Here is a 22,881-nt window from a genome sequence, read left to right as displayed (position 1 = left end):
ATACCCTTACATTGTACCCCAGTATAAGATGGAATGTATAACATTTTATGTATGTTTATTATGCCCAAGCATGTGATGGGCACCTATTTCTGTGCACTGGACTTCCTGTCATCAATAAAAATATATTAAACAAAAAAAAAAAATAAATCAAATAAAATAGATCAATATTAAAACAGTAAGAGCAATAAGAAGTGGGCTGATAGGGCAAAACCGTACTGATAAATAAACCCCAAAAATATGGGACTGAACTAAGATACAGGGGAAGGGGGCTTGATTGATACGGAAATCCTAACATCATATCCGAATATAGCCCGACTGAAAGATTAAAATCACATGAGAATGGTAGTACTAATAGGAGGTGGTAGATTTAGAAATCGCTAAGAAAACAATTGAGGTCGAATTCGATATTTAGGCCACGAGGCGTGTCCGGATAGAGGGCAAGAGCTGCCCATCTTTTCTTGTTAAGAGACAGGTAATTTGTTGCGGGCAGTTCTAGCAACCAACCATCTGCCTCTTTACATGAAAAGATGGGCAGCTCTCACCCTTTGTCCGGACATGCTGTTTATTCTCCCTACTACCTGCTGTGTAAGGTAGGATTAGTAAGAGAGGGGCATTCACATAAAAGAGACTGGGGTGCAAAGAGGGGGGCTGTGAAGGGGACTGTGGTGCAAAGGAGGGGGGCTGTGAAAGGGGAAGGAGGCGCAAAGAAGGGAGGTAGCTGCGAAAGGAATGGATGTGCAAAAAAGAAGGGGATGGAGGTGTAAAGAAGGGGGGCTGAGATGCAAAGAAGGGGGGGCTGTGAAGGGGACTGAGGTGCAAAGAGTGGGGGCTGTGAAGGGGACAGAGGTGCAAAGGAGGTGCTGTGAAGGGACTGAGGTGCAAAGAAGGGGGGCTGTGAAATCCCTGTGAAAGGACTGAGGTGCAAGGAAGGGGGTGCTGTAAAGAGGACTGGAGTGCAAGGAAGTGGGCTGTGAAGGGGACCGGGCCCTGGGGAATATCGGTGGTCAGGCCTGGGGGGGCCCAGGGCTAAAGCTGTGTAAGGGGCCCCAAAAAATCTGATAGCTGTCCTGAATGTAGACATGCTGGAAAGATGGAAATATGCAGGTAAGTATCCTTGATGTTCACAGAAGTCACAAAGTTTTCCTGGGGAATCCACAATGAAGCACCTTTGTGTCTGGAAAGTTGATTAAATTGGAGGAAAAACCCTATGAGACGTAACACCACAGGCTTGATAAAGATCTGCTAATCTGTAGGGTGATATAGGAAATTTGGAGGTGAGAGACCAAGGGGGCAAGGAACAAAAGTCCAGTTTGTAGCCCTGAAGTGTATTCCAACTCAGAGATGCAAGATGTCCAAGCATTCCCAGTCTCTGGAAACAGGGGACGCACCCACATGCATGCAGAGGAATGCTTGTCTGAGGATTTATCAGACTTTGAGCGCCAGACCTTGCAGGTAGCCTGGGAACCTGGTTTGAATGATCTCGACAAGGAAGTAGAGAAACAAAAGGAACATTTCTAAGCAGTCAGAGAGGCGGAAGACTTAAAGTAGAACTATGGGCAAAACTTTTATTTTAATTTTGGATAGAGCAACTGAGGGTTATAACCCCTGTCAGATTTTTTTTTTTCACAATCTGTGTCCCATTTCAGGGATTTACCTTCAGGAAATCCCTGCAAATTAAGGGAATGTCTTGGGGACCCCCAGGTCATCTGAATTAGTGTTCCCATTGGAAGATTTCCCCTCTATTACTTTTCTGGGGACAACCCAAAATTTGGGATTTTCTTTTACTTTCACCCTCTCTATTTGTCCTGTTTACTATTTTCATTGAATCTGCCTAACGGGGGGCACAGACAGCTTAATAAACTACACACGAGCTGAATGTTGAGCTGCATCGGCCGGTTCAATAGAAACCGACAATCATTTGGCCCATGTGTACTGCGGCCGGTCCGACAGACTGTTCGGCCAGCTTCTGTTGAAGGGGCATGGCTGAAAAAAGGTCTGCTGATTGTCATTAGATCAACACTTTCAGGCAATGGTTGAGAGCACAGACCTGGGTGTGCTAGCAGGGGGGCTGTCCCCCTGTCAGAACACAACAACTCAGCAGGGGAGATTGCTGTACTAACATTGAATTGTTAGTACAGTTGCTCATCCTGAGCTCTTCAGTTTATTTTCTTTCAGCTCGCTGGATTAAACGAAAAAGAACTATTAGTGTGTGCTAGGCTTTAGCAGTCTAGGCCAGTGATGGCGAACCTTGGCACACCAGATGTTTTGGAACTACATTTCCCATGATGCTTAACTACACTGTAAAGTGCATGAGCATCATGGGAAATGTAGTTCCAAAACATCTGGGGTACCCAGATTCACCATCATTGGTCTAGGCCTTGGATGTATCCATCTTCCTCAGCAGAAGAACCCTAAGGCCTAGACCAGTGATGGCAAACCTTGGCACCACAGATGTTTTGGAACTACATTTCCCATGATGCTCATGCACTCTGCAGTGTAGTTAAGCATCATGGGAAATGTAGTTCCAAAACATCTGGGGTGCCAAGGTTTGCCATCACTGGTCTAGGCCTTAGGGTTCTTCTGCTGAGGAAGATGGATACAGCCAAGGCTGGAAAAAGAATCAAATGTACAGTGTAATAAAAAAAAGTAAAGAATGTTATAATAATTAGGCATATATGGATAAATATTTGCCATCAGTTCAATTGATCGGAGAGAAAAATGTATACATAATTCAGAGCTGGAAAAAATATGAATTAATCATATTAAAAACAACATGAATTCCTACAATATTTACATGTTTCTCAACTCTTAAAGTGGACAGTCAGTCATTTTTTTATCTTTCTATCTATTAAATCTTCTGCCCTTGTTGTTTTAACTTTGGATAATAAAACATTTTTTTCTGCCAATAAATACCTTATACAGCCCACTTCCTGTTTCTTGTCTGGTAAAAAGCATAGGCTTATGACATTATGCGCAGCTTTCTCTCTCTCACTCTCATGAGAGTTTGCCAGGAAGGGAGGGGGGGATGAGTCATAAGAGGGCCAATGAGAGCTGTAGGGCTGCAGAGCTGGAGGTGTGCCTCTGTGTGTCTGTGTAAATCTAGGAAGTGAACAGGCAGCAGCTTCAGATGCCCGCAGTTAAAATGGCTGTAGCCGGACTTAGTGGAGGGAGATTTTTGCAACATATTTGGCAAGTACAGAATCACAGCATATATAAAATAATATGCAAAGTGATTGGAGGGAAGCTTCAGAATGGCAAAGATGTTTTTATTACAAATTATGTGAGCAGACTGCAGTTGCTCTTTAGGTAGATTACACTTACTTTTTATTCTCCTTTTATAATATATGTGCAGCGCTGGTAGATTTCTAATCTACCGCTTATATGTAAATTTAGTGGGTCATCTGTTCTGTACATAGTTCAAATTTAATCTATGGCTAAATCAGCCTCTGTTCCAGCATTGGCTGTGTTGCGTGCAGTTCCACACTGTTGCCTGTAGGTGTCCTTATCACCATAGGTCAGTGTTGGAAAGCAACAAGCTGAAGTATATTGAGTGCTCTTCTTTCCCGGAGGCAACTTGACAGAGGTGGTCCGCTGCTATGCATTCTGGGAGAGAGTACTTAAGGGACAGACGCCGTTTTTCTTGCTCTTTCACCTGCTGGCCCTCCTGGCCTAAAGGTATGTGACGGGGAGTTCTACCTCGTGGCCATCCAGGCTGGAGGGCTGCGACTCTGCAGCCATGCATGTAGGCCCAGAAGCCTGTCTGGAGCCTACTACTGCTGGGATGGTCCTGTGCTGTCTGTCCTGCGGGAAGAAGCCGAACAATTGAGAAGACCCAGGGGAGGACCCATCTTGGAAGGGACCATGCGGAAGGCTGGTCTTGAGAGGGGCCTGGTGACTCGATTGGAGGACGCATCTTATATCTAACCTACCACACAAGTACTACCGGGTCAGCTTAAAAGGTTCTGGTACTGTGTTGCTGTTAATCTAAAACTACTACGTCCTGTGGCAGAGGACTGTACAGTTAGATCGCTCTTCTCAAGTCTGTGGCAGAGACTTTTCTTTTTGTTCGTGTTACACTCTGGCTGCTAGGTCAGTGAGAGAGACCTATTCGGGTGGGCAAAGATTAAACCTTGGATTGAAGGTATATTCATCCCCAAGATTTCAAATTCCTCAGTGTCCTTAAGAAAAGGTATTTGAACTTTCCTGCAACTCTTTTTCTACCTCTTTTCTGCTACTTCTTCAAGTTATTCCCTATTAAAGCACTGAAAAAGTACTAAGTGACTGGTGCCTACATTGTCGGATACAAAGCTCAACATGGACAAGTTCTAGTATTTGTGAAACTATGGGTAAGGAGGTGACGGTAACAGCCCGATAAAAATCAGCAGCTCCTTTGGGGGTTAGTGCTACATATGAAAAAAAAAAGAATAAAAACATAATTTTCATAATAAAAAAATAGTTACCTGGATGAGCCGGTTTAAGACTACGGGGTCATCAACCTTGGTAGCGCTGAATCTTTCAATATTAAAGCCAGCAATTTTAAGAGCAGAACCAGTGTGCAAGAAGCAGGCAGCAAGAGTCACCAGCAAGAGGGACTTCATTTTTCCTGAGAATAAAAACAAATATATATTCTCAACTGTAATTTTTGTCCATTTCATTTATGTCATGAAAGAAAGCACTGAAAAGTTAAAAGCTTGAATAATACTCATCCCGCAATTGAAATAAGCTCTGGAATGCAACGGAGGAATGCCAGGTGTACAGATCTATAATATAAACTTACAAAGGAATCCTGTTTAAAGTTTAATCTCGATTTTTTTCATTCTTTTCAGACTACAATTCCCAGTCCTACTGGAACACACTGTGTTGCAAGAGGTTGTAAAAACAGAGAAATTGCTAGACTATTCTTTTCACACCATTGATGCAGGTGTCTGGATATTGCAAACTTGGATTAAAGAAGTTCAATAAATAAAAAAGAAGTGTGGAAAATGTTGTTTTACAATCGTAAATAATATATCTATGACCTGGTATTCAAACTATATAACATGAAGACCTAAATGAAAGATTTCTGAGTCCTAAATTGATGCAAGTTCTCTCAGCTAAAGACAAGCAAATCCTGGAATACGGTTCAAGTACCACTGTACTTCTCAATGCAGTTCTCAAACAAGAGAAATATGCATTTCTGCCACTAAAGGACACTGTAGGGGAAGTTTAGTTTGCTTGTGGGATCTATTTTGTACCTCCTACAGTTGGGTGATTGTTGGGATACAGTAGATGGTAGTTTCTGTCCTCTCAGGCCTTAATTGACCTTAATTGTCCTCTTAGTAAAATGGTGAGACCAACAACTAGAATTTGGAAACATTTTCATAGTGCAATTTCTACTGAGCAAAGCTGCAATTGGCAAATATTGTTAGGAGAAATATTCTTTTCCAAATGCTACAAGGATGACAGAATACATCCTGGCATGTCATCGGTGCCCTAAAGAGATTAAAAATACTTTTTGGTATTAAATGATGAGAAGCAATCCCTTCTCTTATAGTTAAAATGACACCTGAAAATTAGGAGAATGTTGAATACATTTCATATACCTATACCTTTAGCGCAGGTGAATTATGCTGAAACTAAATATCGCATTTTGATCACCCAGGCCTTTACCAAGGGCCTGATTGATCAGATGACATTAGAATTTTTGACTGTAAAGACCCCTAGACTTCCTACACTGTATGCCTTACCTTAGATACACAAAAATGCCAAATTTCCTCCTGGCCATCCAATTGTATTGGGCAATGGTTGTTTAACGGAATTTGCCAGTAAACTAATAGATGACTATTTACGTCCTCGTGTAAAATGCCTAAGTTCTTATATCCAAGATACTGCAGATCTTCTTAGATCTCTGGATGGCATCTGTGTCCCTAAGATGGCATGGTTGGTGGCCATTGATGTGGAGACCCTCTACAACTCCATCCCTCATAAATTGGGGGTTGGAGTTGTGGAGGGTTTCTTATCTGAACGTGGCCCAAGGACCAGTTCTTATAATGAATTTGTTCTAAACCCATTGCTCTTTGTTCTGACCAATAATATCTTTATTTTTGACCGCTCCCACTACCTCCAGGTGCACGGTGTGGCGATGGGGATTCATCTGATGAATTCCGAGATTTTGTTTGAGAATGTACTCATTTGGCGTCGGTTTATTGATGACATTTTTGTCATCTGGACGGGCACCAGGGATCATCAGCTTTCTCTTTCCATGGCTAAATTGGAGAACAATCGATATAATTTAAAATTTACCATGACATGTAATCAGAGGTCGATCAACTTTCTCGACATTTCAACATTAATGAATTCTGATGGTACGATGGGGTCGTCTTTATTTAGGAAACCATCTGCCGGTAACACAATATTACCTGCAGCAAGTTCCCATCCTAGACCTCTAGTTCAGAGTATTCCATATGGCCAGTACCTCAGATTGAGAAGAAATTGTAGTCGTGAAGAGGATTTCGAATTTGAGGCTAGAGCTCTAAAGTCCCGTCTTATTGATAGCCTACCATAGAGCTAAGTCAAAAAACAGGTCGGAGTTGGTACATACAAAAAACTCCTATAGATGCACATACGATTAATTACACTATTTGCAGGGGAACATCAAAAGGTTCGCTATATGATTCAAAAATACCTTTTGGCCACCAATGATGTGATCGCCAAATATGTTAATCCATATCCTCAGATCACTTATAGGAAGTCTAGATCCTTAAAGGATCAGTTGGTTCATAGTCATTTGATGCCCAAACTGGGAGGACCAAGTCGGAGGGGAACGGCTTCATGCGGTAGGTGTGAATTCTGTAGATTTCTAATGAACTCTGCTGAGCTGGTCCTACCAAATGGAAGCATCTACAAACCTAATTTCTTTGTAAACTGTCAATCTATTGGGGTTGTTTACTACATGGCATGTGAATGTCAAGCATTCTATGTAGGAAAGACAAAAAGACCATTCTTTCATAGAATAAGGGGTCATGTTTCCCTTGTTCAAAATAAGGGAATGGAAACCCCTATCAGTCATCACATGGGACTCCATCACTCATTCCAGGTGTCTAAAATGAAATTTTTTGCACTTGAATACCTGCGGAATCATGATAGAGGTGGTAACATTGATAGGACTCTCCTTCAGCGGGAGACAAGATGGATTCATTCCCTTGCGGCCACTCTCCATCCTGGCCTGAACAAATCCATAAGCTACAAGCCCTTCCTCTAGACCAGGGATCCTCAAACTACAGCACTCCAGCTGTTGCAGTACTACACGTCCCATGAGACATTGCCAAACTCTGACATTCACAGACACGACTAGGCATGATGAGAATTGTAGTTCCTGAACAACTGGGCAGTAGTTTGAAGACCCTTGCTCTAGACTGTAACTAGCCACGCTCCTCAAATATAGGAAACACTGGATTTTGTCCTTCTCATTCTTTTTATAGTTTGAGATAAAAGAATCCCCAATTTTTCTAATTGGCAACTTTGTTTAATTGCAATTTGTATTGGTAATTTGCATTATGTCCATATTCCACTTTTGGTCAATTTTGTAATTTCTTCCTTTTTAATAATTAATATTTTTCTTTTATCAGGCTCTAGATTTCTGGTCATTTGTCTAATAATTTTCTGTCTCATCTGGTTGACAAAATAAATATAATTTTTATTTATTAAATATTATATATTTATAACTATTTCAAATTAGGGATTTCATCGGATCTGGTAGCCATAGGGACACCCAGGGCGTCACTTTCGGTGTCGTCCCTATGGACCTCACTAGGTGGCGCCATGTGCTAGTAGCTAATTTTGGCCCCTTGTAGTTCGGTTGCCTTTAAATTTTTAGGCACCCTCTAATTGAGATATACAATCTAGTCCCGGGTAAGCGTCTCACCTGGCTGGTGAATTGCCATTTTTGTCATTTCTTTGGTTTGGATGTTTTAATACATCCTAGCGTCATTTGTCTCGGTTGATGCTGACACTTCCGGGCTTGGTGTCTTTTACCTCACGTCCGGTAGGCTGCCATCCTCCGGGCGTCACTTCCGGTTGACGTCCCGTGCTGCACTGATGTAATTTCCGGTGCGACCTTGGTCGTGCTATTTGGCGCCCACAAAGCGTCCTCACCCTCTGGTTTTGGCGCCAAAGTGGCCATTTGACTTGAGGGTCAAGGGGGGTATATAAACATCCCATTTTTTGGTCCTTATTTGTGGTCCAGCATAGGAAGGGGACAGATCAGTTGGCGAACCTCTGACTTAAGGTAACTTTACTTACCCTTGGGGAATTGTACTTTTGTTGGTCCCTGGGCTTTGGAATATTTAATCATTGATTGGATTCCTCATTATCTTTCTTTCTGATTCAGGGGTCATGAATTTTGACTTTATGAAGGTTCAGAAATGAGTTCTTCTTATCTCTTTCATCATTCCTTGTACTTTTATCCATCTTATTTTGGAATTGGAGGTGAATAAACAACTTTCAAGCCAGGGAACTTATCAAAGGATTCCTGGTATAGGGTAAAAGTTATAGTTAATTTCCCTGGGATTGGAATGAAAATTGGTTGGGGAATATATATATTTTTTTGCCCCATGTCTAAAGCCCCATACACACTATCAGTTTTTCTGCTAAGTTTTTCCTTCAGATTTACCAAAACCATATAATATGAGGTCAAACCTTAGGCGTTTCAATGTGTATGCAATCAGGCAGGCCCTTGCACTACATGGTTTTGGTAAATCTGAAGGAAAAATTCAGCAGAAAAACTGATAGTGTGTATGGGGCTTAACTGTCTCCATCACTCTGCATTTTAGTCTTTGGACCATTACCAGTGGCTGTACCTTAGATATATCCCCCTCTGTGGCTATACCTGATGATCCGATTTTTCATATCCCTATGACTCTGGAGCTTCAATTTACATACAAATAGTTTTTGAACATACAGGTAATCAATATGACCAATGTTGGTTTTGGCGTTATGCATTTTGTCAATTTATTAATGTTTTCAATTTTTGTTATATGCTTTTGATGTTTTATGATTCTCTATTGTCCTATTTTTCTAAAAAAATATTTTTATTCTTAGTGCTTATTGTGCCTGATATCAATAAATTCTCCTGAAGAAGCCAATTACCAAGGCGAAACATGTAGAGATGAAATCGGTCTGCATTTGTATCAGTACTGTAATATCAATACTTACTCTTTTGAATGTTTGTTCTTAACAATGTTCTAATAAATTTCTACATTTTTACAAATGATTTTGTTATAATTATGCACCCAAGAAATCCCAAATACACCCTCGAAATTTCTATGAATACATGTCATAGCTTATCCAAACCACTTTAGTTCTAATGAGTGTCAGGAAAATATCACCTATCCACACAGGTAGCACCACCACCTTAATCTAATCACAATGGAAAAGCAGATGTTGATTATCCAATAACAAGATGGGAGGTGTGAAATTGTGGAACCACCCTCTTAACAAACGAATGGCTCCACATAGGGGTGCAAATTCTATAGGTCAAGACTCAGCTGTTTCCCTACACCTTAGAAAAAGGGACATTCTTCTGAAGACACATTTTGGACAGAGAACAGTTGGCACCTTTAGCCATGTAAATCAAAGGATTGACACCTATGAAAGAAATAATGGGACAGGGGGCGTCACCATCTAAGTGTAGATTTTTATTGATATAAAACCAATATGCACTCACTGGATGAAAGACATGATAAGGCACGTTAATAATCCTGCAGACATCTGCAGAGTTTGCCAAGGAAGCCAACTGTTATTGGCAAGATAACACCTGAAAGCTGCTGTGTGGTAATGCATACTTTGCCAGGGAAGCGTTGCTAGGCAATGTCGAGTTGAATCCAGGAAGCTGCTGGCCATGTGGATGCCGGCGGAACCAGCGTGGAATGCACCACCGAGCCGCAACCGGAAGCTAGATGACATCAATCATATGGGCGTAAGGGCAGGATGACGTCACACATAAGGACATGGCTACGTGTTTCAGGGCTTTAAACCTGGACATATTATGTCTTAATTATTTTTCGGTTTCATTATTTTTATTGAAATTTCAAGAATCATAACAAGCCATGGTTTGCCCACGCAGGGGCAACATTGAACAAGCATGTAAAGAAACAAGGGGCATGAATGCATAATTAGTAACATAACAGTAAACTGATACCATGACCATAAAGGACCAGGTTAAAAATTAGGCAAATATCACAGGCTATATTACTTCGTTCCCTAGAGAACAGCAGTCTACATTGATAGCCTTCATATCAGGAATGAAGCGAAGAGGGAGGAAACAAAGAAAGAAGGAAAACGGAGAGAAAGGAAAGTGAAGAGGAGAGGGGCCCCAAGAGAAGGCGAGTACCACGGACGTGGGACCTGTACAAGGTCATATTATTTTTATGTAATTTATCCACTCTCCATCTCCTTTTATCTACTCAATTTTGCACCATACCTTTTTCTATTGACACCTATGAAGCCTTCCTGACACCAAGAATGGGATTTTGTAATTAGAATAGGGTTCCACAATTTTCACACCCCCTATCTTGTTCTTGGACAATAGGACCTGCCTTTCCATGGTAGTGTTGGATCAAGGTGTTGACATTAATTATGTGGATAAAAAAGCTGGGGTGTTTTCCTGACACTCATTACTGAAGTGAAGAAGTGGCTTCGATAAGCTACAAAATGTGTTCAACATTACAGAACAAGTCCAGTTGAATAAATCCAGTAGGGATGAGCTTCGAGTTTGAGTTGAACTCATGTTCGACTCGAACATCGGCTGTTCACAAGTTCGCCGAACAGCGAACAATTTGGGGTGTTCGCGGCAAATTCGAATGCCGCAGAACACCCTTTAAAAGTGTATGGGAGAAATCAAAAGTGCTAATTTTAAAGGCTTATATTCATGGTATTGTCATAAAAAGTGTTTGGGGACCTGGGTCCTGCCCCAGGGGACATGGATCAATGCAAAAAAAAGTTTTAAAAGGGCCGTTTTTTTCGGGAGCAGTGATTTTAATAATGCTTAAAGTGAAACAATAAAAGTGTAATATCCCTTTAAATTTCGTACCTGGGGGGTGTCTATAGTATGCCTGTAAAGGGGCGCATGTTTCCCGTGTTTAGAACAGTCTGACAGCAAAATGACATTTCAAAGGAAAAAAAGTAATTTAAACTACTCGTGGTTATTAATGAATTGCCGGTCCGACAATACACATAAAAGTTCATTGATAAAAACGGCATGGGAATTCCCCACAGGGGAACCCCGAACCAAAATTAAAAAAAAAAAATTACGCGGGGGTCCCCCTAAATTCCATACCAGGCCCTTCAGGTCTGGTATGGTTATTAAGGGGAACCCGGCCAAAATAAAAAAAAATGGCGTGGGGTCCCCCTCAAAATCTATACCAGGCCCTTCAGGTCTGGTATGGATTTTAAGGGGAACCCCGCGCCAAAATTAAAAAAAAAAAACGCTGGGGTTCCCCCAAAAATCCATACCAGACCCTTATCCGAGCACGCAACCTGGCAGGCCGCAGGAAAAGAGGGGGGACGAGAGAGCGCCCCCCCCTCCTGAACCGTACCAGGCCACATGCCCTCAACATTGGGAGAGTGCTTTGGGGTAGCCCCCCAAAACACCTTGTCCCCATGTTGATGAGGACAAGGGCCTCATCCCCACAACCCTTGCCGGTGGTTGTGGGGGTTTGCGGGCGGGGGGCTTATTGGAATCTGGAAGCCCCCTTTAACAAGGGGACCCCCAGATCCCGGCCCTCCCCCCGTGTGCAATGGTAAAGGGGGTATGTACCCCTACCATTTCACTAAAAAACTGTCAAAAATGTTAAAAATGACAAGAGACAGTTTTTGACAATTCCTTTATTTAAATGCTTCTTCTTTCTTCTATCTTCCTTCGGTTTCTTCCTCCATCTTCTTCTTCTTCTGGTTCTTCTGGTTCTTCCTCCGGTGTTCTCGTCCGGCATCTTCCTCGTCGGCGTCTTCTTCCCTTCTTTTCCTTCCTCGGGCCGCTCTGCATCCATGATGGCATGGAGGGAGGCTCCCGCTCTTCTCTTCATCTTCTTCTCTTCATCTTCTTTTCGGGCCGCTCCGCATCCATGATGGCATGGAGGGAGGCTCCCGCTGTGTGACGCTTCTCCTCTTCTGACAGTTCTTAAATAATGGGGGCGGGGCCACCCGGTGACCCCGCCCCCCTCTGACGCCTAATGACTTGACGGGACTTACCTGTGGCATTCCCTGTGACGCCACAGGGAAGTCCCGTCAAGTCACCGTGCGTCCGAGGGGGGCGGGGTCACTGGGTGGCCCCGCCCCCCGATATTTAAGAACCGTCAGAAGAGGAGAAGCGTCACACAGCAGGAGCCTCTCTCCATGTCATCATGGATGCGGAGCGGCCTGAGAAGAAGATGAAGAGAAGAAGATGAAGAGAAGAAGATGACGAGAAGAGCGGGAGCCTCCCTCCATGCCATCATGGATGCGGAGCGGCCCGAGGAGAAGAAGGGAAGAAGACGCCAATGCCGCGGAGGAGATGCCGGACGAGAACACCGGAGGAAGAACCAGAAGAAGAAGAAGATGGAGGTAGAAACTGAAGGAAGATAGAAGAAAGAAGAAGCATTTAAATAAAGGAATTGTCAAAAACTGTCTCTTGTCATTTTTAAAATTTTTGACAGTTTTTTAGTGAAATGGTAGGCCCTTACCATTTCACACGGGGGGGAGGGCCGGTATCTGGGGGTCCCCTTGGTAAAGGGGGCTTCCAGATTCCGATAAGCCTCCCGCCCGCAGACCCCCACAACCACCGGCAAGGGTTGTGGGGATGAGGCCCTTGTCCTCATCAACATGGGGACAAGGTGTTTTGGGGGGCTACCCCAAAGCACCCTCCCAATGTTGAGGGCATGTGGCCTCGCACGGTTCAGGAGGGGGGCGCTCTCTCGTCCCCCCCTCTTTTCCTGTGGCCTGCCAGGATGCATGCTCGGATAAGGGTCTGGTATGGATTTTTGGGGGGACCCCACGCCGTTTTTTTTTTAATTTTGGCATGGGGTTCCCCTTAAAATCCATACCAGACCTTAAGGGTCTGGTATGGATTTTAAGGGGGGATCCCACGCCATTTTTTTTTTTTTTATTTTGGCCGGGGTTCCCCTTAATATCCATACCAGACCTGAAGGGCCTGGTATGGAATCGTCATTTTTTTTTTAAATTTTGGTTTGGGGTTCCCCTGTGGGGAATTCCCATGCCGTTTTTATCAATTAACTTTTATGTGTATTGTCGGATCGGCAATTCATTAATAACCACGGGTAGTTTTAAATGACTTTTTTTCCTTTGAAATGTCATTTTGCTGTCAGACTGCTCTAAACACGGGAAACATGCGCCCCTTTACAGGCATACTATAGACACCCCCCAGGTACGAAATTTAAAGGGATATTACACTTTTATTGTTTCACTTTAAGCATTATTAAAATCACTGCCCCCCCGAAAAAACGTCCGTTTTTAAAACTTTTTTTGCATTGATCCATTTCCCCTGGGGCAGGACCCGGGTCCCCAAACACTTTTTATGACAATAACTTGCATATAAGCTTTTAAAATTAGCACTTTTGATTATTCATGTTTAACGGTGTTCGCGTGTTCGAACAAATTTTTTGCCCGTTCGCAAGTTCTGGTGCGAACCGAACAGGGGGGTGTTCAGCTCATCCCTAAAATCCAGCTACTATTAGACAGGGACACAACAAACATGTTTTCTTTGTAGCTATTAGAACCTTTAGGGAGATCCTTAAAGCCTGAAATAATGGACAATCTACACACCAAAATGGAACAATTAAGGTGTGAAATAAACTATTGAAATAAATATTATCTGGGTGGTTATGGATTCCCTCTATTTATTCCATATACGTATTAACTATGTATTAATTTGTCTGTTCCTATAGTTAGCTAGTCTATTCAAACTCTGATAATGTTACTGTTGATAGCACAATGATATAAGGTTAGCTATGAAAACAAACACGCTGCTTAGTAAAACAACGTCTTATTTATTTCCCAAGAAAATAGGAAATGCAAACATTAAAAATACTAAAGGAAACATTACAGAGCATATAACAAAAGAACATCAAATATACTTAACGTAAGGCTGTCCTGTAGATATTGTCTCGTCAGCTGGAATCGAAATGGGAAGAGAGGGCCATGCAGCACGAGAGCCATCAGGCAAGAGAGCCAAGAGGTCGATTTCCCTTCCGTGTGCACTTTTAAACTGCATTCAGACCCCTCATACACCACACCCCACTAGCCTCCTGTCCAATGGGATATTGCCAAGAGGCAGTCCTTTTAATATATTGTATTTCTGTCCGCCCTGCTGTATTAGCCTCTAGGGGCAGTATTCGTCCATGGATCATCGCTATGTGACCTGGGTCATCTTCAGTGATAGCTAGCCCTTTGATCTTCTGTAATCATCTTGGCAGCCATTGTTCTCTTTGAAGCTTGTTATCAAACATTCCAATCCTTGCTCCTTCTGCCCGGGGCATGAATCGACACCCTGGTGGGTCAACTTTCAACTTCAGTCACCAGGTTGTATCCACCAAAAAGACAACTCCAGAAATATCATATTAAACCATGCTGCCTTCCAACAAGGTGCATGCACCTCTTCTAACACAGTGCTGTGTAATAGTATGCATGCTAGAATACGGTTTTGCACTGATCTGTATTGTGTGTTAGCAGCTATTCTAAAGTGGGTTGACGTACCATTACCACTGAATAGCACTGCACATAGAGCTGTAAGTTGATGCTCGTCGCAGGAACGCCCATTACTGAAACACATAAGTGAGATGGCCCCTTAAGGGTTTCACTCCATTGACATGAATTATGCAAATGCAGAGGAAAACTCACCCAAAATGCAGCATAATGGACTTTTTCCCAGTGAACTATAATACGACCCATTGGTTTAAGCAAGTCACATCTACTCTGGGGCTGCCGGTTCCCCTATCACAATGGTCTTTGAGGCTGGGTTCACACTATTGCAAATTGGATTTGGGTTTCTCTGCATCCATCTCGCATGTCAGGAGATTAAGACCGGCTCTCGATGCAGCTGGTTCACAGAGCTCCGGGACGGCTCCGGAGCGAATTGCACAGGAGTCCTGCGCATCTTCTGGTCCATTTTAGGTCCAAATTCAGCCCAAAATCGGACCTGAAATGGTGAATGGAGACGGACCGGACCCCATGCTGTGAGCCACGCCACACGACAATGTGAACCCAGCCTTAGACTTTGAATAGAAAGAACATTTGAAGATCTTAATTGCTTGGATTGGAGAAGCCATTATTATTACAGGATAAAAATAATAACCATTATTAGAGAAGCCATTATTGTGGATTGGAGAAGACATTAAATATATGTGTGTAAAAGGAGGACAACACTGGCCAAGTAAATTTTATTAATTATCTACTTGCTGACCAGCCGCCGCAGATGTACTGCGGCAGGTTGGAAAGGCTGCTTGAATCGCCATCATTGTACGCTGGCCGCTTTAAGAAGCTATAGGGGGCTTGCGCGCACCTGCGGCGTGTCGATGGAGCTGATGCGATGTCCGCCGGCCACCTGCGATTGCTCCTCAGAGAGCCAGAACGGATCTGTCAATGTAAACAGACAGACCCCCATTCTGACAGGGGAGTAGAGAGAGATCTGCTGTTCCTATTGATCAGGAACAGTGATCTCTCTCCTCCTCCTCTAGTCAGTACACTCCCCCACAGTTAGAAACACCTCCCTAGGGAACACTAACCCCTTGATCGCCCCCTAGTGTTAACCGCTTTCCCTGCCAGTGACATTTATACAGTAATCAGTGGCTATTTTTAGCTCTGATCCCTGTATAAATATCACTGGTCCCAAAAAAGTGTCAAAAGGGTCAGCCATTTCTAGAAAAAAAAAAAAAATGCCATAAATCTATCCCCTATTTGGTTTGCGCAAAAGTTATAGCGTCTACAAATAAAAATACACTTATTGCGATTTTTTTTAACAAAAATATGTAAAAGAATACATATTGGCCTAAACTGATGAAGAAATTTGTTTTTTTACGGTTTTTTTTGGATATTTATATAGCAAAAAGTAAAAAATTTTTTTTTTTTTCAACATTTGTCATTCATTTTTTGTTTATAGCACAAAAAATAAAAAACACATTGGTGATCAAATACCCCCAAAAGAAAGCTCTATTTGTGGGAAAGAAAGGTCATAAATTTTTGTTTGTGTACAGCGTCGCACGACCGCGCAATTGTTAGTTAAAGCGATGCAGTGCCGTATCGCAAAAAAATGGCCTAGTCAATAAGGAGGGAAGGTCCTTAAGTGGTTAAATTTTGGTGATTCCACAATATAATTTATTGTATATTGCAGGCCAGTAAGCATAATTAGCAACTGTAGTAATACAAAAGAGTTTTAGGTAACATCAATGCATAAATATGTAAAAGTAACAGGGAGTAACATTTTTAGCGTGATGCATGGTGTTCGCTGATTAACCAAGTCGCGCCGACTTCTTCCCCGCCCTTTAAGAGTTCTAAAAGCCAAGAGGTGGGCATTCGGGTCACGTGACTGCTGTGATTGGCTGTCACAGCTTTCACATGATCGGAAAGCTCCTGATCGCAAGTATGCATTGGGAGCTTACTGGTCATGGTTTTAACAGGGCGAGCAGCGGCATATTGCGGCCGGCACCAAGAGGTTAAATGAGGAACAGATTGTGAGGTCCTCTCCACCTCATCCGTTCAGAGAATACCTTATATTCACTGGGAGAAAATAAATACAAGGCCTTCGGTGAATGGTAGCAGGGTTGAGCAATCAAACCTCTGTAGTCAATGTGCATAGGGGAAGCCACTTGGCTATCAATGTAGTAGCACCGACTGCTACAGTGATTGTCAGCTTCTCCAGCAGTCCCTTAGTTATGATTACAGTGGAACCTTGTTTACGAGTAACGCGGTTAATGATCGTTTTGAAAGACGAGCAACTTTTTTTTTTAAAAACTTGACTCGGTATGTCTCGCAAAACAAGCAGGATTCAAGCTAATGTGGTGTGCAGTACCACATTTCGCCAGAGGTGTGGGGGCGCCGTTGACACTCGGAATGGTTCGGAGTCGTTCGGAAATACTCGGAATCACTCGTAAATACTCAAACACTCGTAAATACTCCATTCCCAAGTGTTTCCGAGCCTTTCTGAGGGTTTCCGAGTTCAACTGAGCTGTCCCCGAGTATTTCTGAGGTTCTCCGGTGCCCCCCCCACCTCTGGCCACATTGCAGTATTAAATGCAATAGAAGTCAATGCGGAACAAATTATCTTCGTTTCCATTGACTTCTATGGGGAAACTCGCTTTGATATGTGAGTGCTTTGGATTACAAGCATTCTCCTGGAATGGATTTTGTTAGTAATCCAAGGTTCCACTGTAATATACACTTACAATGGTTCAAGCTAGTCTAATCTAAGTATGAAATTATGATCATACCTGGAATTCAGCTTTAAATTATTAAAAAAAAAATGCATACAATATATATAATATATACTGTATATATGTATGTGTGTATGTATATATATATCTCTATATATATATATATAGATATATATATACACAATATATAAAAATAAAAATATAAAAAATACAATATAATTATGGTTGAATAATAAACAGTACAAAATAACACAAATAAAACTGTCTCAAGATCCAAAAGTGATCAATAGTGTTATATGGCTTGGAGTCCCCGGTACGTAAATAATTTAATAAGTAAACAAAAAAGAGAAAAAACAGTCTGTCTGACTCAGCGAAGCCTTTCTCAATTAAAAAACTTTTTTTTTTTGTTTTTGTTTTTTATTACAAAAGTTACCACTCACATCTAATTATGTTATTTACAAATGTATTGTACAAAAATGGCATATAGTCATAAAACCCATGGTAAAAACACATACAATGTAATAGTATATTTTATTATAATATTGTACTGTATGTGTTTCATTTATTTTTTTTTCATGGTTTTTATGGCTATATGTCATACTATAAAGAGAATTTCTTTTTGCTTATTTATAAGTGGCTTGTCAAGTCCAGTAGACATTTGTTGTTTTTTTACGGATAAAAAGGTTATGTGTTATATACATTTTTTTTTCTCTTTCTCCATTTTTGTTTTATCATTCTACTAAAAATAAATTTAATAAATAATTTGTGAATTACTTGCCTGCTTAGATCCGGTGTGGATATATGTAGCTGGACAATGCAAAACCCACAAGAACGGCAATGACTGTCCGCTAACACATTTACTGCTGGGGTGCTTTATAGAACATCAGACTGCCCTGTGGGAAAAGAATCGAATCTCCCACCTGACACGTCTTTATTCTTCCATTTGCTTTCAGTAAACAAGCCAAGGGATCAATACCGTGGAGGTCAAAAGTGTTTTTGTAAAGACTTTTGATGTACATCGGTAAAGTTGATTATAACCTAAAATTAGGACTGCCCTAGTCCTGGCTATAATGTAGAGGTCAACTTGTGAATTTGGGCTGATTAGAATGTTCAGCTTGCCACTAAGGCGTTTGTGTTTTAGTGGAATTGTATAATGTGTTTTAGATGATCCTTTCCACTATTTCCATTTGTGGACTCCTTTGGACACTGTGCTGCTAAAGTCCAACTACACCATGATAACCTCCAACTGTTTTCTGCATCTTTCATGGGTATGCAACATTAGAACCTCAATGATCTCACTGTACACAATCGCTATTAAAAAAATGCATGCAAGTGTATCTAAAGACTTTTATTTTGGTTTTTAATTCTTGGTTAGGGATGAGCGAACCTGCCTGGATTTTGCACAAAATTTACAAACGTTGCAGCAAACCTCATTGAAGTCCATTGGGGTTGAGTCTAGTTACTTAGCTATGCCATTTGTAAGGCTAATAGGCAGGGGCGTTGCTAGGTCTACAAAAGATCTGGGGCTAGAGCCCATAGCAGCGTAGTAAAGAAAGTCATACACTTGGGTGGGCATACACATGTATATACAGCAGAGATGGGGGACTCGAGTTACATGACTTGACTCGAGTCACTTGTTTGAGGACTTGCGACTTGCTTGACAAAATTAAATAAATGACTCGACTTGACTTTGACTTGTCACTAATGACTTGCGACTTGACTTTGACTTGGGCTATTTGACTTGCAATGACTTGGCACCACCAGTGCTGTGTCTTGGCCTAGGCAAAAGCCGCCCCCACCCCCCACAAAAAAAAGCTCCCCCCCGAGTCCCGGCTTCGGAGTAAATCAGCATTTTGACTTAATTTGTGACTTGACCAAAATAAATGACTTGACTTGCTTGACTTCTAGCAGGGACTCGACTTGACTTGCTTGCTTTTTGCCACAGTAACTTGGGACTTGCTTGTGACTTGAAGGTTATGACTTGAGACTTGCTTGTGACTTGCACATGTGTGACTTACTCCCATCACTGATATACAGTAATATAAGTGTGTGTGTATCCCCAGACAGCCCCCCACTTTCATCAGGGTCCCCAGAGAGCCCCCCTTACAACAGGGTCCCCAGAGAGCCTCCTCCTTACATCAGAGTCCCCAGAGAGCCTCCTCCTTGCATCAGGGTCCCAGGAGAGTCCCCCAATTACATCAGGGTTCCCAGAGAGCCCCCCTTACATTAGGGTCCCCAGAGAGCCTCCACCCTGCATCAGGGTCACCAGAGAGCCTCCCACTTACATCAGGGTCCCCAGAGAGTCTCCCCTCCCCTTAGGGACCCCTGCAGAGACTCAGGGCTATAGCCCCAAAAGCCACCCCCTAGCGACGCCACTGCTAATAGGCAAGCTATTGTCAAACAAAGGCCGTGGGAACGTGTCATTGCCATGGGGGACATGTATCAAGGCCACAAAAAATGATTCCGTACAACCTGTAGAAGGCCTTTTCATGTGGCTTAGATGGTGACATTAAAAATACACAAATCCTTTAAATTACAGGTTTGGGGAAATATCACCTACAGCCTCTAAAGTTTGGAGAAATTTCCTCTCGCTACCTGTTGTATCTCCAGGACAGAAAGTAAAGGGAAGTCTTAAAAAAAAAAACAAAAACAAAAATGTTAGGTTCAAGTGAGTAATAGGTTATTCTTGCTTCCACTGACACAGACCATTTCAGGTTTAGTTTGCTCCCACTGACATCAACAATACAGGGTTTTTATTTAGTATCGCCAAGAATTGGCACCTTTTTTATCCCACTGGTACAAAGGATTGGCACTAATTCACTGATACCAAGGATTGTCACTAATTATATTTTATCTAGTTGATAAACATAGAATACTGCAAGTGTCACTATAGCTGAGCCGATGTATGTCACGTTTGTTCAGCAAATTATTTTTCCTCACTAATACCAAGGATTAGCACTTATTTATCCCACTGATTGGCACGTATTCTTTCACACTGACACCAAGGACTGGCACTTATTTTTATCCCGCTGATACCAAGGATCGGCACTTATTTATCCCATTGATACCAAGGATTGGCACTTATCCCATTGATGCCAAGGATTGGCACTTATTTATCCCATTGATACCAGGGATTGGCACTCATCTAATTGATACCTGGGATTGGCACTTATTTATCCCATTGATACCAAGGATTGGCACTTATCCCATTGATACCAGGGATTGGCACTTATTTATACCATTGATACCAGGGATTGGCACTTATTTATACCATTGATACCAGGGATTGGCACTTATTTATCCCATTAATACCAAAGATAGTGATTACATAACTAGATGTCCCCTGTGAGGAGATGCCGCTGATCGGCTCTCTTCTCCTCACATTCTGTCAGTGTGAGGCGAGGAGCACCGATTACCGGCATCTCCGTGTTTACATGTGACCGGCTGTGATTGGACACAGCCAATCGCATGGTTCAAGAGCTGCGGCTCTTTACACAGATCGGGGTTGCGCGAGAGCAGTCGTTCGGGGAAGCCGTCATGTGACGTCCACCCAGAACGAGAGCCACACCACCCAGCCGTCATTTGGGCGGTAGGGTGACCATGAATCCCGGATTGCTCAGGATTGTCCCTGAATTCATATTTGTGTCCCATGTCCCGGGCACCTTCATTCCGGGACAATACAGTGTCCCGGAATGAAATAAGGACACACAGCCACACTAATAAACGGCACGGACGGGGGCGGATCTGCTTGGCTCGGGCCGGGGGCCAGGTTGGCTCAGCTTGGGCAGGTCCACTCTGCTCCGGCGGGGAGCATGTCCGCTCCGCTCAGACAAGCTACACAAGCCGCCTCCCCCACCCCAGTCATCTCTATGGAGGGCTCCTTGTGCCGCGCTGCATGCTGGGAAGTGTAGCTTCCAGCGCAGCCCCGCGGATTCACTTCTCACTGACATGGCAGACAGGAGGCGTGGAGGGGACACTCGCCTCGTTCCAGGACAGCAAGGACTAAGAAGAGTCCGGCAGGGAGAGTGCAGGCTTCTGGGAACAGCCTACTAGGAAGAAGTGAGAACCGAGAGATCGGGGAGACAGTCAGAGGCAAGTCCGTATGTGTAAGTGTCCCCCTGTCCATCCCACTGTCCCCCTGTCCATCCCTCTGTCCCCCTGTCCATCCTACTGTCCCACTGTCCATCCCATTGTCCCCTGTCCATCCCACTGTTCCCCTGTCCATCCCACTGTCCCCCTGTCCATCCCATTGTCCCCTGTCCATCCCACTGTTCCCCTGTCCATCCCACTGTCCCCCTGTCCATCCCACAGTCCCCTGTCCGTCCCAAAGTCCCCCTGTCCATCCCACTGTTCCCCTGTCCATCCCACTGTCCCCCTTTCCATCCTACAGTCCCCTGTCCGTCCCAAAGTCCCCCTGTCCATCCCACTGTTCCCCTGTCCGTCCCACTGTTCCCCTGTCCGTCCCACAGTCCCCCTGTCCGTCCCACAGTCCCCTGTCCGTCCCACAGTCCCCCTGTCCGTCCCACAGTCCCCCTGTCCGTCCCACAGTCCCCCTGTCCATCCCACAGTCCCCTTGTCCATCCCACAGTCCCCCTGTCCGTCTCACAGTCCCCCTGTCCGTCTCACAGTCCCCCTGTCCGTCTCACAGTCCCCCTGTTAGTCCCACAGTCCCCCTGTCAGTCTCACTGTCCCCCTGTCCATCCCATTGTTCTCCTGTGCATCCCACTGTCCTTCTGACCACTCTGCAGCCCCCCCTCCACCCCACTGCCTCCCCTTGTGCATCCCGCTGGTGTGGTGTTCTTTGGGGTGCTGTGGTTAGGGTGGTCCACTTTGGAGTGCCTTAGATATGATGGACTGATTTGGAGTGTTGAGATAGAATGGGCCACTGTGGTGTGGTGTTGATAGTGTGGGTTGATATAGGTAGGATGGGCTACTTTGAACTGTCAGTGGAAGGGTGCAGTGGATAGAAAGGATTGTTGTAAGGTAGGGTGGGTTTAATTTAGGCCCCTTCCACGGTTAACACAATGTGGCTACACCCTCTGTTCTCTACACCCCCTTTAAGCCAATATTTAGTGCAATTTAAGACCTGTTCACCACGATCTTTTTTCATACACCCCTGCCCCAAACATCAGCAAAAAAAATGTCAAAAATCATCTTTTTTTTTGCAGGGGGGCAGGGGGTTTGTCCCTGAATGGCAGTTTAGAAATGTGGTCACCCTAGCGGGCGGCAAGTGGTTAAAGTCTGTGGGACACGATTTTGCATTGAGGTCACTAGGGGGCATTTTTGCATTGAAGTCCATGGGACGCGATTTTGCATTGAAGTCAATAGCAATATGCCATCGTATTCCCACCGCTTACATTCCTGGATAAAGCTCTAGAAGATTTGGGCACTGTAGCAACAACCAGCTGGAAACTGGGACACGGTTTAGCACTGAAGACGCTGGGGGGGGGGCGTTTTTTAGTCTATGGGATGCGATTGCAACAGT

At 43.5% G+C, this 22,881-nt stretch overlaps 1 protein-coding gene across 3 annotated transcripts in view; it reads right to left on the bottom strand.

Moving 5' to 3' along the window:
* Positions 1 to 22,881, bottom strand: part of ECM2 (extracellular matrix protein 2) — a 431,439-nt gene that overhangs the window by 232,941 nt on the left and 175,617 nt on the right. For all 3 annotated transcript variants that reach the window (XM_073600147.1, XM_073600145.1, XM_073600146.1), the window contains one exon: positions 4,461 to 4,603. In XM_073600147.1, coding sequence (XP_073456248.1) covers positions 4,461 to 4,598 — 138 coding nt within the window. In that variant the 5' untranslated portion in view covers positions 4,599 to 4,603. The remainder of the gene's footprint in view (positions 1 to 4,460; positions 4,604 to 22,881) is intronic.

This window comes from Aquarana catesbeiana, linkage group LG09 (assembly GCF_042186555.1).
Source record: "Aquarana catesbeiana isolate 2022-GZ linkage group LG09, ASM4218655v1, whole genome shotgun sequence".
NCBI lineage: Eukaryota > Metazoa > Chordata > Amphibia > Anura > Ranidae > Aquarana > Aquarana catesbeiana.
The sequence above is the reverse complement of the archived record's forward strand: the minus strand, read 5'-3'. Positions and strand labels throughout refer to the sequence as shown.